This window comes from Pantherophis guttatus, chromosome 3 (genome assembly GCF_059756535.1).
Source record: "Pantherophis guttatus breed Tessera chromosome 3, ASM5975653v1, whole genome shotgun sequence".
NCBI classification, from domain to species: Eukaryota; Metazoa; Chordata; class Lepidosauria; order Squamata; family Colubridae; genus Pantherophis; species Pantherophis guttatus.
Window position 1 is genome coordinate 153,495,228 of NC_142065.1, and position 15,814 is coordinate 153,511,041.

Here is a 15,814-nt window from a genome sequence, read left to right on the forward strand (position 1 = left end):
TCTAACTGATCTTGACTAAACTAAAAAACTAAACTGGGTTGAATCACAGTTTTGTGGAGGATGGGAAGCCACCAGGCAAATACCAGGCCTGTGTATTAGACTGGAAAGTTGGAAAAATTCTCAGCAATAGGTAAGGCCAAAACACTTTGGCAATTGCATATAACCTCATCTGGAATCGAGCTTGATTTATTCACCTGAAAAATCTGGTTGTGTTATTAGACCTTGATATATATATATATATATACACATATACATCCCACACACACACAATATTGATCTTTATATATATTTCTATATTTGTTAATTTTTAGATGTGGTTTTATTAGTTTGTTGTGTGTTTCCCAATGCCTATGGTGAGATGGGCAACTATATAAATTTGATAGAGAGATAAATGACTCTTCGTTCTGTTTGCTATACAAGTAAATTTTCAATCCCCTGAAATGTGTTCTCTGAAGGACATCCATTCTATTCAGCAGGGCTCCCAATTGTTGGGAAGCCAAATGTTGGGAAAATTAGGGCAGATTTATGAAATGTGAAAGCTGCATTATTAAATAATCAGAATTGCATTTTTAAAAAATTCACCATTACTATTTGGAGCAAGGTTTTTTTGACTGCAGTGTTTACAGTATAAGAATTATGTCTGTAACAGGAACTTTATTCTCTGCTGCATAAATTGTGTGGATTGAATGTAAAATTGATTTTGAATGCGGCAGAATAAGATAAGTTGATAGACAAATTGGTGCTTGTGCCAAAGTAGCTTCCTGGTGAAATTGTTCAATGCGCACAGAATTCAGAGGAACAGTTTTCTGCTATACCTCAATACATCATTGTCAACAGGGCAAAGATCAGTTATTTTTTTTCAATATTGCAAGGAATGGACCAGCACTGCTTCCTAATGCACTCTTTGCACACACGGACTAGAGTTGGGATGCTAATCTGGGAGAGGGGGCATCACATCTGTCCCCTTGACATTTGGTCGGATTTCTATTGTCTAAATCACTTTTAATTCTTCCAAGGAAGGAGATTTCACCTCACAGTGAGGCAGCTTATTCCTGGTAAATAAACGAGGTGTAATAAATGCTTTTCCCCATTTATGTAATTATTGGATCTGCAACCTTCAATGAGAGTCTAAAGTGCCCCCTTCAGTTAGATCGAGTTCCCAACCCCTGGGCTGTGAACTAGCACTGGTCCACATCCCACCTGGAACCCGGCCCTGCAAGAGAGCAAAGCCCCATCTGCACACGCGTAGGGTCCAGGCAGTGTGCAAAACACGTCCCCCCCAAGTCCACAGAAAAACTGCCCTCTATGGAAATGGTCCCCGGTGTCCAAAGGATTAGGAGTTGCTGTTGTGACCAAGGCCCAAGTAGTGATTACCAAATACAATTCAGTCCTCAACAAACTTATTTTATTAAAACAGCTGAGAATTAATTTATTCTCAGCTTAGTCCAAAACAAAATTTTTAATAACCAGTCCGTTGGCCTTATCATCAACCTTTGATGTCTTTGGCAGCCTGCCAAAAGCTTTTCTTGGCAAACCCCCCACAAAGTTCAAGAGACACTGACAAGAAGCACGGGAATCAATGTTGCTTTTCTACAAAGAATCCAACGGCTCATTGCTGCTCTTTTAAGCCTTATGGGAGTGGCCAATCATCTTCTGGCCTTATTCCCGAGTTGTCCTTTTTTCTTCAGCTGCTCTTGCCTTCTGGCAGCTCTTCGCATGTGTGCACTAGGAACAGGCTCCTCTTGTTCCTCTGCCTCTCTGCTGTCCGCCTCTGGAGGCTCCGGAGTCCACACATCGCCCTGGCCCCATCTCTGCCTCCAACGCAGAGCCTTCGTCCAGGCCTTCCCCTGACTCCAGGACTGGCCCATTGTCCTCCCGAGCCTCCTCACTGTCCGACTCCGCTGCCAGGTCCGTAGGCTGCTGGTGGACCACAACAGTTGCTGAGTTAGATCAGGGGTCCCCAAGCCCCAGTCCGTGTACCAGCACTGGTCCACGGCATCCCAGAAACCGGTCCATGTAAAAAGCAAAGCGCCATCCACAGTATGCAAGCAGCACGTGAAACCATGCCCCCGCCGGCCCACAGAAAAACCTTTCTCTACAAAACCAGTCCATGGTGCCCAAAAGGTTGGGAGCCACTGAGTTAGATGATTACACAACTCTACTCTGAATATTTTAAAGTGTTATAGGTAGTCCTCAGGTGGGAATGGCAGTTGGGACCAGTATTGCCATCCCTAAGCAATGCAGTCATAAAGCATGATGTCATGTGACAGCATTGTTTAGCAATGACAAATTCCAGCAGTCTGGTTGCTGTTTTAATCCTAACTTGTTCTTAAGTGGTAAGCGGCAGGAGTCCTAACAAAGAGTTTAGGGATAACATGAGAGGACCTGGGAGGGCCAGTGCAGGCCCTGCATAAATTGGGGGAGGTGGAGAGAGGCCAAGGAAGGGGATGCAGCACATGTGCAGGAAGGCTGGGGGGTGGGTTAGTATGACAAGATGCACAGACGGAAGGCCAGGTGTGGATGTGGTGTGGTAGGGTGTATGTTCAGGAAGGCCAGTGGGGGGACTTACCAAGGTAATCTTCCCTGCTGGCTTCCCCAGTGACTTTTTTTGTGGGAAGCCAGCAGAGGACTGGTGATCAGTTGACCTTGGGATGTTGCAACTCTCTTGTGAACCAGTTTCCAAGTGCTTAATTGTGACCACATTCCTGCAAGGATGTTGTGATAACCAGAACTTCAAGGACCAGTTGTAAGTACCACTAGTTTAGTGCGGTTGCCACTTCAAACGGTCGCTAAATGAGTGGACGGTAAACCAGGATATCTGTATTTTTCCAGGAGGATGAAATTAACAGTATTAACTCCAGTTTTCAGATATCTGTTTTTTTGGAGGCAGCCATCCCACTATCACCCTCCCATTTTCCTTTTCTGAAATTTTACTGTAGTTTAGGTAGTGGAGGCATTGACTTATTTTTAGAGCACATGTTTGAAGTAATCTAAGATCCTGCAAAATGTAATTTTGTAGTTAACAAGGCTGATAGCGTGTTGCCAGAAAACGGGTGTTTCTGTGATTTGATTACGTTCTTGTTAAACTGCACCACAGAAACAACTTTTTTTTTCTAATTAAAAAAAAGTATGAACAGTATACTTACTGGACTTTTAAAGAGAAATTACTGTATACTTCTGGGATCTATTCTCTGCCTTGTGTGTTTCTCCATTTTTCAGAAAGGACCCCTAGGAAACATCAAGAAATAGCTAAGCAAAAAGTTGAGGAATTATCAACAAAAATCCTTGTTCTGGAGCGGAACGTGGCATAAGCAGCTTCAGACCATAGACAGATGAGTCTAATAATGGAGACATTTCTGCTGGGAATCTTATAACGGACTAAAATGTTCAGGAGGGAGACTAATAAAAGAATACTTTCCACAGTTAGATATTACCCACGCTGTTTTTAATGACCCACCTGAGGGAGAAAGAGATTGTGCATGAGAGAAAAGGAGATAATGATGAAAGAATCATGTATGTTTTGAAATGGTTAATTTCACAGTTTATATTGAAAAAGTAGTTACCATTATCCTAGTCTTAGAAATCTGAATTAGAAACATTTATTTTTGCTTAACTTTACACCTTAACTTCTTGATTTTTTAAAAAAAGTTTTCCCTGTAAAATGTGTTCTGAATTTGTCATGAAGTTTACAGAATGGGCTGTGTGGGTGGTGCAATGGGTAATCTTTTTGTCAGCCCTGAAGATCCAAAGTTAAAGATGGCCTCCAGGGCTGACACTTTTCTGAAACAGTCAAGAGTTTGTAGCTCTGTTACATGATAAATAAAATAACCTTTCTGCAAGTAGACGGAGCCGAGATCTAAATAGGTATCCTTCACATATGTTGGGCCTCAGAAAGGTATCTTGGCTTGAAGAGGACTTTGAAGTAAAACCTGAAGAGAGAATCGGGTTGGCCAACAGTGTTGGGGAATATACCCATCTTCTATTTTGGCCTGGATGGATTGAGTCTTCATTAACATATTGAAATACATTTTGGGGAGAAATATTAGGTGTGGCAAGAGTTAGTACATTCCAATCATTCTCTGACTCCCTCTCTAATTTTTAATTTTTTTTATTTTTGACTGATGACGTTACTTGGATGAGTAATGAAACGACTCAGATTAACAAGCTTTGGCCCAGTTGCCATGATTTAACCTTTTTAGATACAGAGTGTTAGCACTATATATATATAGCACTATAGTGGTGTAGCAATGTTTTTAAAACTTATTTTCCTGTAAGGACCCCTTACCACTTTAAAAAATTATTGAGGACCCCAAAAGAGCTTTTGTTTGCATGGCTTAAATTTATCCATATTTATTGCACTAAAAATTAAAATCGATACGTTCCCTGTCAGTACTATTTCTCACAATTGTTTGATGGGTTTTAATATTGTATTACTTTTTAACATAGATGGCAAATGATTTTCATTTTTCTGGTGTCCTGAGAGACGTATGTACATACATACATACATACATACATACATACATACATACATGCATGCATATTCATTCATTCATTCATCCATCCATCCATCCATTCATTTCCTGCCTTTATTATTTTTAAAAATAACTCAAGGTGGCTAACATATCCAACACACCTTCCTCCTCCTATTTTCCCCACAATAACCCTGTGAGGTGAAGTGGGCTGTGAGGTGGTGACTGGCCCCAAATCACCCAATTTTGCTTCACCTCTTGGGGCCTCAGGCTACGTTTTACTGTAGTAAGCTCAATTAATTACTAATCTGCTCTGGAAGGGTTAATTATTGCCAAATCAGGTTGACTTAATCATGGACATTCAGCCTTGTCGCTGATGTTGTATACACAAGCTTCTTGTCATTGCCAGCACCTGAAAATCTAGAAAAACCATCAGAGCAGAGTCGCAGGCTACAAACCATCTTTTGTAGTACAAAATACAAGTAATCCTTGACTTATGACCGTAATGAAACCTGCCCATTATGATCCCAAGTTATAATGATTGTTAAAAACAGGTCAGTCATGTGAGCATGTCGTTATGCAAATCCATTGTTCACTTTGGTGCAATTTTGCCATAAATTGGAAGGAAGTGCCAATTTTAGGCAAAACTTGTAAAACACATTCAAGTGAACTTGAGGTGCTGCAAATGACCATGAAGGTGGTAATGTTGAGTGTCCATTGTGTGGTCATGTGACTATTAGGGAGGGGAATGTCAGAACTTCAGATTCGGGTCATTAGTCCCCTTTTTTGGGTCCGTCATAACTGACTGATTGTAAGTCAAGGACTACCTGTAATATTCTTTCCTGTTTTGCATGTAATTACTGTTGTTAAAATCCTCTGCATTGCATAACTGGATTGCTCTTTATGCCTTCCGTGTTGAAACTTTTAAATGCTCCGCTATAAGGCACTTATATTAGAGGGGCAGGTTTGACATTGGATATCACGGGAGTGAGTTACATCGCATGGAAATGCTATTTTTGTTGCTTGAGCCTCTGGCAATAGCATTTCTTCCAATCTAGCTACTGCTTCTTTTGTTTGCTCTGGCTTGTGTATTGTCACAAAATTGGATGCTCCCCTTGAGCCTCTTGCTATTTTAACTAGCCATATTGCAGTATGTTTAGTATTTTATAGATCTGATTTCTGCCTAATACGGATTTGTTTTCCTGATCATCCTGGAGCCAGCAGCATTTCCTAATTGGCACCCCTGGTTTTGGATGACACTCTGCCCCTCTCACCCCCCCACCCTCCTAAATCTGGGTCATTTAGGTGATGGTTCTTAGAAGATTTGCAGAAAATGTGCTCAAAATAGAAACATTAGCTATCATGGGAAGATCACAGTGTTGTGATTGGGGTATATTAGGACTTGCATTCTTAAAAAAGATATAGAAAAACTGATTTTGAACTTACCAAGTTCTTTGCTGAAGAAAGCTGTCATTTTCTGGCTTCTAAACTATACAAGCCTGAAAAAAATGGATCTGCTTTCACATTTAAAGGGCTGACTCCTTAAAACAGCAGCAAAGAAAAATGACAGGGTGATTAAAATCAGCCATTCTTTCAAACCATCTCCAAAGTGTGCATTGCATTAGTACATATGCTACAGGTAGTCCTTGACTTACAGCAATTCTTTTAGTGACTGTTCAAAGTTACAACGGTTACAAAGTTACAATGGAAAAAAGTGACTTATGACCGTTTTCAGTTACAACCTTTCCAGCATCCCCATGATCATGTGATCAAAATTCAGATGCTTGGCAGCTGGTTCATGTTTATGAAGGTTGCTGTGTCCCAAGGTCATGTGATCACCTTTTGTGACCTTTTGACAAGCAAAGTCAATGGGGAAGCCAGATTCACTTAACAACCAGGCTATTAATTGAACAACTGCAGTTATTCACTTAACAACTGAGGCAAGAAAGGTTGTAAAATGGGACAAAATTCAACTGACAAATGTTAATGTTAATTTTATTTATATACCGCCCTTCTCCCGAAGGACTCGGGGCGGTGTACAGCCAATTTAAAAACATAAATATACAGACATCATCATTAAAAAGTAATTAAAATCAATGAAACAGTTTCGGCCAAAATTTAAAACCCCAAGTTAAAACTCCAATTTAAAAACCACTTAAATAGACAGCCCCGCCTGTCAGAACAGTAGGGTCTTGAGGGCACAGCGAAAAACCTGCAGGTCAGAGATTGTACGTATTTCCGGGGGCAGTTCATTCCAAAGGGCAGGAGCTCCTACTGAGAAGGCTCTCCTCCTGGGTGTCGCCAGCTGGCATAATTTGGTCGACGGCACCCTGAGGAGTCCCTCTCTGTGGGAGCGAACTGGTCGGTGGGAGGCTATTGATGGCAGAAGGCGGTCCCGTAAATACCCTGGTCCTATGCCATGGAGCGCTTTAAAGGTGGTAACCAACACCTTGAATTGCACCCGGAAGACCACTGGGAGCCAGTGCAGCTCGCGCAGGAAGGGTATTACATGGCCGCATATAGTTGCACTCATAACCACCCGCGCAGCCGCATTCTGGACCAGTTGGAGCCTCCGAGTGCTTTTCAAGGGGAGCCCCATGTAGAGAGCATTACAGTAGTCCAGCCGGGAGTGACAAGGGCGTGAGTGACCATGCGTAAATGTCTCACTTAACAACAGAAATTTTGGGCTCAAAATTGTGGTTGTACATTAAGGACTACCTGTACAAGTTAGACTGCTTTGAAAATGTAGTTCTGAGTGTTCATATAATATTTGCGTACTTTACTTAGGTTTTTGTTTAACAGCGCTGTTAGAAACTTCTGTTTGTGTCTCTGCAGGGCAGGGTCAAGAAGGCAAGATGGTTTTTGCAACCGCACAAAGAAAGCCGTGCCTTTTTGTTATGTGCGACGCAATGCCTGTGAATAAAGGGCAGTGCTTTGATTGCGATACAGCTGCCATATTGACTTTTTTTGACACTATGACCCCTGGCACAGGCACTGCCTGTGGTTTGTGAATCTGTTTTCCATTTGTCTTCAATGTTGTTCAAGCATTATTTTTGCTTCTACACTTTGGAATTGTTTGGCCACTAAATGGTAGTGTTGCACACATGTACAATTTAGCCTTTATTTTTATCTTTCATTTCACTATTTATATATTCTGTGTTTCATGAATGATTAATAAAATTCACTTGGTAGCTTTTTGGACATAATCCTATTTCAGGTTGGTCCATGGATTTCCAAGTTACATTAGTGTCATGTCTTTTGGGGGCGGGGGAAGAAAATGTGACATGAACTTGGCTAGCCCAGAACACAGACCCTTCTTAGCATATTTTTAATCTTCAAAACACTTTTGGATTTTTTTTCACAGAATTACAACCCTGCATATCTCCTTTTTTAAAAAAAAATTAATGGAGAGGAAGAGAGTTTTGCAGAGCAGCTGCTCAAAATAGGGAAAATAATTTTTGTGTAATAAAATTCCTATCTGTCCGCGCATTTGGCTTTCTTTTTTGCTTCCAGACAGATTGTGTGTTGCTTCTAGCTTCCTGCAAGTTGGGGCTTTCTGTCTGTTTATTTCCCTCTTCTGTCCCTCAGAAGTAAGAGTGAGCCTGAGCAGCTGTTCAGCCTTTGCAGAAAGCCACATATTTTTTTCCAGTTCTTTCTGATTGTAGAAAGTTACCTTAATTTCCTTAGGCATATGCAAAAGTTCCTTTATTTTGAAACAGGAGGGCTTGGAGGATGTGCAGTGACGAGGCAATAATATCTTAAAATGGGAGCGTACACCAAGCAGAAATGTTCACTTCATGGATTGTCAGAATAACTTCATATTGTAGAACTATAGATGCAGATTAAAGCATTGCTTAACAATTTATGCTTTTTGGATATTGGTCCTAAGCTTTTGTGCATAAATATAGGAGGGGGAAAACAAACATACATGCATACATATACACCGTACATACATACATATTTATTTCTATTTAAATAAAAGAACTTTGTAAGTACAAAGTTATAACCACATATAACTTTGTGGTTATAAGAAAGAGAACTGTTAGCAGTTTCCTTTGTTTATTTAGAGGGGTTGTCATTAACCAAAAACAACAACTTTCAGTTTTGTAACTGTTTCAAGTGGAATAATAGGATTGGATCCATAGGAAATGGTACCCAAACTATGCACTAAGTTATTTAGTTTTGTGTTTCTTTAAAAGAAGACTACAGTTCATTAACAGTTATCTTTAATCCTGCTGTTACATTCCTGATGTTTATGGATGTATAAAAGCTTCATTAGTATCTATAGTGTTCCTTGTTGCAGTTTCACATACACTGAGAAAATGTTCTAGGCAGACAGAACAACAATCTTTCTTTAGGCAGAAATCAAAGAAGATCTCCCATACAAATTGCTGCCTTAGTTCCCAGTCACGCAGAAGACATTCCAAAATTTCAACCATTTCTCTCTTTGGGAAATTCATAGACATACACGGTCATCTTGAAACTTATTGCTTCCTAGATAATGGATCTCTTCATGGAACCTTAAAGTTGTTGTCATTTGTGTAAACCATGGTTCCCATGCAAGATATTTTCTGTTTTTTGCGATGTCCATTGGCAAAGCTGAGTTTGACATATCCATTTGCATAGTGGATAACCTCTCAACCTCTGATGTGAAAATCTCTGACGTGAACTGATGATATAGCTAGATACAAACTTTCTTCTGAAAATTTCAACACGGCTCTAAATTACTGGCGATAGTTTACCCAGAGAGGCAGGCTGATTCTTGGAATACTTATTTCCAATCCACATCAATTACCAGGAGAACCAAATGAAGTGCATCTATCCATAAGTAACTTTCAACAGCTAGTGGATTGAATCATGTGATGAGGTTAGTTGAATTCAAGTCCCATTGAAATCAAGTTGCATTGCAAAAGAACTTATTTCATTTAGGGGAAATCTGTGTTTAATTAATTTAGCCTGCTCTAAAATATATTTTATATAAACTACTTGAACATTGTCCTTGGGGATGTAGCATCTTAGTAAATAGCTCATCTCTCTTGTAAAAGATAGATTTTTAGTCTCAATTAGCAGAGTTTGGTAATTCACAAATACAATACATATTTTTGCTACCTTCAAGTTTCAGTAAGTCCTAACCACTTCGCATAATGAAGCTTATTCTTAAATGATAATATTGAAGATTGTACACCTCTCTTTCGTCAATTTTAAAGACATTTTTGGGTCTTAGTATAAAGTTTATCCTTTCTAACCCGTATCTCTGGTTCTCATTCTTATTTCAGTAGTTGGATAAGAGCTGGACCATTTCTGAATTCAGTTATGCTCATGGCTGCACATCATAAATTGTAAATAAGACTTGAAGTGCTCATGGTTTTCAGTTATATTTTGTACATGACTCACAATGTATTTTAAAGTTATTCTAACAGCTCTGAAGCTTTTAGTGGGCATTCCTTATAATTTCCATTTAAAAGATTATGCATTTATAATGTAGTAGGACAAAATCACTTAAAAGCTGGCAATGCCTTTGAGTTGCTATATATAATGCATTAATGAAAACATTTAGCATTTAAATCATAAGAGCTATTTAACATTGCTTTCATTTTAGTATTATGTGACAGGAAAAAAACATTACTATACTTTAAGCTAGAAAACAACGGCTTGGAAAATAATGTTATATATTCTTTCCTTTTTTTAGTAGTTAATTCTATAGTTTGGGATATTTGCTTTATTTCTTTGTTTCCACAAAATCTGATTATTTGGCAGCATAGGACAGATTTTGTGTCAAGGTGATTCCCATGTGCACCATCCTTGTTTAAATGCTATCATTAAATCTGGAAACCTCTACCCTGTTTCCCTGAAAATAAGACCTCCCCAGATAATAAGCCCAATCTGGCTTTTGAGCACATGCACTAAAATAAGCCCCCGATTGAAAATAAGCCCCCCCTGAAAATTAGCCCTCCCTAAAAATAATTAACCGCATGCACAGCTGGTCCCTGTCATTTCCTCTGGTTAGCGTTAGGGAGACAGAGCTGGAAATCAGGTAAGACCGCAAGAGGAGCCCCCTCTTGCTCCATGCACCCCAAAATAATAAGACCTCTCTGAAAATAAGGCCAAGCGCTTATTTTGAGATTCAAAAAATATAAGACAGGGTCTTATTTTTGGGAAAACATGGTAATTAACTTAATTTTCCATTTCGGGAAGGTGTGTCTAGCTTTGAAATCACAGAAAATGTTCAAAAGGGATTTGCATGGAACAAGGAGATTCAGGTGGTCCACATCCTGACCAAAGTGTTCATTTTAGTCATAAATCCAGAACAAGTAGGCTAGATCTTGGCATAGATGTTGTATGGTGGAAGACAGCAGATTGATGGCAAGGTCATTGGTGGCAGCAGCAGCTAAGCAAAGATACCAGAGAAGAAACGTGTTGGGTGGGAGGATCAAAGGAGAGTCTATTTTGGTTATGCCACTTTTGAATTCAAGCGTGGTAGCTAAGGCCAGGGAAGCTTTGCTGCCCAAACAATGCAAAAGTAGAGGGTACAGAGGAGCACGTTTGCTCTTTTCATCCTGCAGGACCCACCTGAAACATCTCTAAGCAAATCAATCAAGACGTTCCCCCTTTCATTTCAAGATGTTCCACAATTCATCCAGAATGGTTCAGTTGATTTCCTAAACACAACATTTGTTGCCTGGTCAGAACAAACAGGTTTTCATGCACACCCTAAAACTATCCCAGGATTTTAAATGTAGTTTAATATCCTGGTTTATTTTGAAGCTGGAACCCTATCTCTTGGTTCATGTAAAGTGAGGAGCACTGGTAAATTGTGTTCCTCATTTTATATCCTGACCTATTATCATGACCAATTAAAACATAGTTTACAAAAGTAGAGCGAGGAGATTTTATTCATGGGGCGGGGGGAAGGCTTGTCCAGAACTCGCTCGTGAAGACAAGGTATTATAGTCTGAACTAGGTCATCCCCTTTTTAGCCTTCAGCAAGTTGTCAGACTTCCTTTATCCATTTATAAAATATGAAGTACTGCATGACTTCAGGAACACTTGTGAGCATGTCTGTAGCCAGCAGCACTGCACATTTTAAGCTGGTTCAAAGTTAAGTACATCTGTATATGTGGGTACCTTTAAAAAAAGTCTAAGCGATGTATCTGAATTATGTGTGTGTGTAAATGAATGTAGCCTTGAAAGACATATTTGGCTGTGTGTCATATGAAGTTTGGTGGCCTGATCTAGATGAACTTCAGAGGTTTGTGACTTACTACTTTGCAGAAGAACAGACTATACCCTGTATGTTATCCGCATTACAATGGCATTTGATCAAACTTTTATTATTCTTTATATTTGAACATTGATGACAGTGATTTGTAGTTTGTTTCATTTCCCTTATTGGCCTTGATAGTTATTTGGATAAACATTGTAATACTTTCATTCTTCATGAAAAAGACATCTTTGCTTTGCCATTAGCAGAATTGCAAAAATCTATCAGGGATACTTTTATTATAGCTTTTTTCTCTTTTTGATTTGTTTTTCTCTCCCTTTTAAGTGTAAAGATGGTGCTAATGTGGACCAGCGGTGACACCTTCAAGACGGTGTATTTCCTCCTGAATCAAGCTCCATTCCAGTTCTCGGTGTGTGGACTTCTCCAGGTTTTTGTAGACATGGCCATCCTTTTGCAGGTTTACTTCTTCAGCTATTACCCACAGAAACCTGTTCCACACTCATCACATCCAGCCAGCACAAAGGCACTTTAAGACACAGAATGCAAGTGATTATTCATTGAGATTTGTAGAAGAGGCTGGGAGCCAGCCTTAGCTTCCGCTCTGCTTGTACCTACTGTGTTTCTGAGGAACTAAAAATAGAAGGATCAAAGATGCATACCTACATGGACACTTCTTCTGGCACTTTTCCTCTTCTTTCATTGGGTTGGATATCTATTGAAATGGGTTTGTTTTTTGGGGGGTTGCAGTGAGAGGTTTTCTTTTATGTTCTTCTGTTCTACTCAGTTCTTTAAAATATCTGTGCACGGATAAATGTGTGTATCACAAGGGCTGGTTGTTAATATTCTCAATGCTATTTTTTCAAAGGTCAGTCATAAAAGTTGGAGTATTTTGTCTGAAGCATTTACCTATTTATACGCATATGGGCTATGTATTTGGAATATTTTACATTCCTTAGATGAAAGTGCAGAACCTGTTGTTGTTTTCAAATGTGGTAGGCCAAACTTGGTAAGATTGTAAGAGTTGATACTAGGAAGAGATGGTTTACTGAATAATGTCAAGGAATAGATTTTGTGCAACTGTGTTAAATATATATGTGCACACTGCTGGGCCAGTGTGATGTATAAATACTTCAGAGTGATTAGTGATTTTGATACAAATGCTACTACAGCCAAACAGAACAGACTAATGCACAGTTAAGTCTTCAGAGAGCTCAGAAGGATGAGTAATTTCAACACCTTGGAGAAATTACTAACAGAATCTATAAAGGATTTATAGTTAAAGAGGTCAAGCTTGAAAGAAAATCAGTGTTTAGTTTAGCCATTATTTGCATTCTGTTCCTGTATTTTTGTTTGGTGGGAAAGCCACTTTCAGTTATGTATGGTAAATCTTGTCTTCACAGTGCGAGCACAATGACATTCTTAAAGTTATACTCTTAAGTTGCACAGGTCAACTACAATAGCACTGCTTCTTACACTAAAGACATTATCTGAGTAACCTCTCTGTGAAAGAGATGGTTTACTAGACTAGGATAGAGAAGAGAGAGCAATATTTTAGCGTTGGATAATAGGGCAACCTTTTTTTTTTAAAGAAACATTTTGTGTGTGATATTTTTCTAAATATTTAATACCAAATGTCATTTTATGTTTGGGAAGAAGTGAGGCTACTGAAAATGAGGGGAAGTATGGTAGCGATTCATAGTCCATTAAAGTTTTGAAAGTTGCTTCATTTTAGCAATGCCATAGCCAGTAACTGAAAGGGGAGAATGAAAAAGCACTTAGGGAGGCACATTTATAAAAGTAGAGAAACTGGAGGATCTATAAAATGAGTTCACCAGACTTATGTAAGCCTATTCTGAGATTTGATTGGGCTGCAAGAAAAGCATTGCTTGTATTGTTTTAAAAATTCCTTGACTAACTTGTCAAGGCAAATTTGCTTCCATAGCTATGAGATATATATATATATGCATTCTACAGTGATTCAGGAACCACTCTCTTCTCTTAGCCATAAAATACATAAAACTGTATGTGCTTTTGTTGTTAGATATATCCTACTTGGAGGGGCATTTTATGAAATGCTGATTCAACTGTTACCTTGATTCCCCTCAACTATCCAAAAAAAGATATTCAAGTCTGACCAGAACTCTTCAGCTGGATCTCCTCCTTGCTTCATCCGGCTGTCTCTCTCTCAAATCTGGGGTGACCTGAAGACATCAAAATCCCATCTTTGCAAGAGTGGGGATCTATCAGCAGCTTTGTTTTAATCCCTTCCACTAGCACATCTGATCTGGCTATGCGTCCTCTCCTCTATTTTGGATCTGAGGGAGAAGTGTTTCACTAGGGCAATTCTGAATGCCCAGGAACTCAGTCCCTCCCTTAACCAGCAAAAAATAATCGAGACAAGACAAGGATGAGGCAATATATTGATTGGCTATCACTTTAGTGGAGGTCTCTCTGCCTGGCTGGCAAATAAATAAAACCTCAGGAAAGCTGCTTTAATGAGGGCTTGGTGTGAAATGTAGTTGAATAGACTTGTGCTGTTGATTGGCTTCGCTGCTTATTCCTTGGTGCCTGAAGTGACCTTACCAAGCTGATTTTATGTGGCATGGCTGAATGTGAATGTTGCATTGCTCTCTTTTTCACAAGCGTTCTAACTAGGTTAGAACAGGGTGGCAGTCGTCTTTTAAATTATACATTTTCACCCTAGTTTTTCCTGGTGTGCTGCTGTAGCGAGGATTGTATTTCTACTCGTACAACAGAACTTATTAAAATCGCAATGCTAGGTTTTATTTTTGTATGGGGTAATATTCTTTGCTTTCCCAGTGTCCTTTGAGAAGAGATACGGGATTAAACTATTATGTTAGTGTAGCCTGAATATATACAAATACCTCTTTTTTTTAAACAAGTGTTATTGAAGATAAAATTAATAGTATTCCACACACACTCCTGCTTTTTTTTTAGATGAGTTACTGTCCACAGATTCTTAACTTCTGCTGTCAATATTAAAATATAGGCTTAGAACATCACAACAAAACTACAAATGTCACCAGAGAAGTTTGCGCACTTGTGCAGTATTTAACCGTGTGGATCACTCACTCCTGAACTCCAGATAGACACGTATTTAAGAAAAGGGCCATTTTAACATGACCCACATACAGTTTTGGGCTCGACATCAATTGATTCCCAGGGAATCATAACTATCCGTCACATAGAAGAGAGCCAAGTGCCTGTTTTTTTCCCATGAAACTTCTGTTGCCATGGCTTGAACATTTAAACTAGGGGTGTCCAACCCTGGCAACTTTAAGACTTGTGGACTTCAACACCCAGAATTCCCCTGCCATCATGAATTCTGGGAGTTAAATTCCACAAGTCTCAAAAGTTGCCAAGGTTGGACACCCCTCATTTAAACCATGAGTGGCCAATCTTTAATTAGACAATGGTGAATCTCGCTCTCCTGATCAAGTGCAGCATGCCTTCTAGTGATGACGGGAGAATCAATTTTCTCATAGTTTTTTTTGGGGGGACGGGGAGGATGGATAACCCATGTCCCTGGAAACTGACTATTTTGCCATCAAATTTCAAAAGTTCTCAAGATGCTAAGAGGCCACATTTCACCATAGGACACAGGTTGTCCATCGCTTGCTTAAGCCTTCTCCTACTCACAGGTAAACTCTTCATCAAGCAGCAGCTCTGATACATCTGTAAGAGTATCCAAAGAGCATCTCAGTAATTAGGAAACTATTTCCTAAAAAAAAATCCTGTAAAGAACTTTTGTATATTTTAGCTATATGTTGAATGTATGGAAAAATCCAATTGCACTCATTAACTATCAATTTGATTTTTTTTTAAAAATAAAGTTATATACAAATTCATTTGTGAGCCTAAGCCTATATTTGTTTTGTTCTTTTCAAATGTAACAGAAGAAATATTGCTGTTATGTGGGTTCAGTTAGCCTGACTTTCTCCTCCAAAGTATACTGAACTTGAAAAAGAAAATATTTGTTAACTTGCATATACATACAAAACATTTGTTAACTTGCATATACTTTACAAAGTTCATTGAGTTTCTGATATTGAAACAAGGCTATTTATTGTGTTCAGGACTGATTGTGCACTACTGTGAAAAA

General features: G+C 39.1%; 1 protein-coding gene and 1 long non-coding RNA gene across 3 annotated transcripts in view; both read left to right on the top strand.

The window, feature by feature from the left end:
* The window catches only part of SLC66A2 (solute carrier family 66 member 2), a 73,936-nt gene extending 58,376 nt beyond the window's left edge, over window positions 1-15,560 (top strand). For both annotated transcript variants that reach the window (XM_034429316.3, XM_034429318.3), the window contains one exon: window positions 12,016-15,560. In XM_034429316.3, the coding sequence (XP_034285207.1) occupies window positions 12,016-12,223 (208 nt within the window). In that variant the 3' untranslated portion in view covers window positions 12,224-15,560. The remainder of the gene's footprint in view (window positions 1-12,015) is intronic.
* LOC132709161 (uncharacterized) lies at window positions 2,343-7,955 on the top strand. The gene is made up of 2 exons (XR_009620205.2): window positions 2,343-2,746; window positions 3,220-7,955. It is a non-coding gene; the product is annotated as an uncharacterized LOC132709161 (long non-coding RNA).
* Window positions 15,561-15,814: the final 254 nt, after the last annotated feature.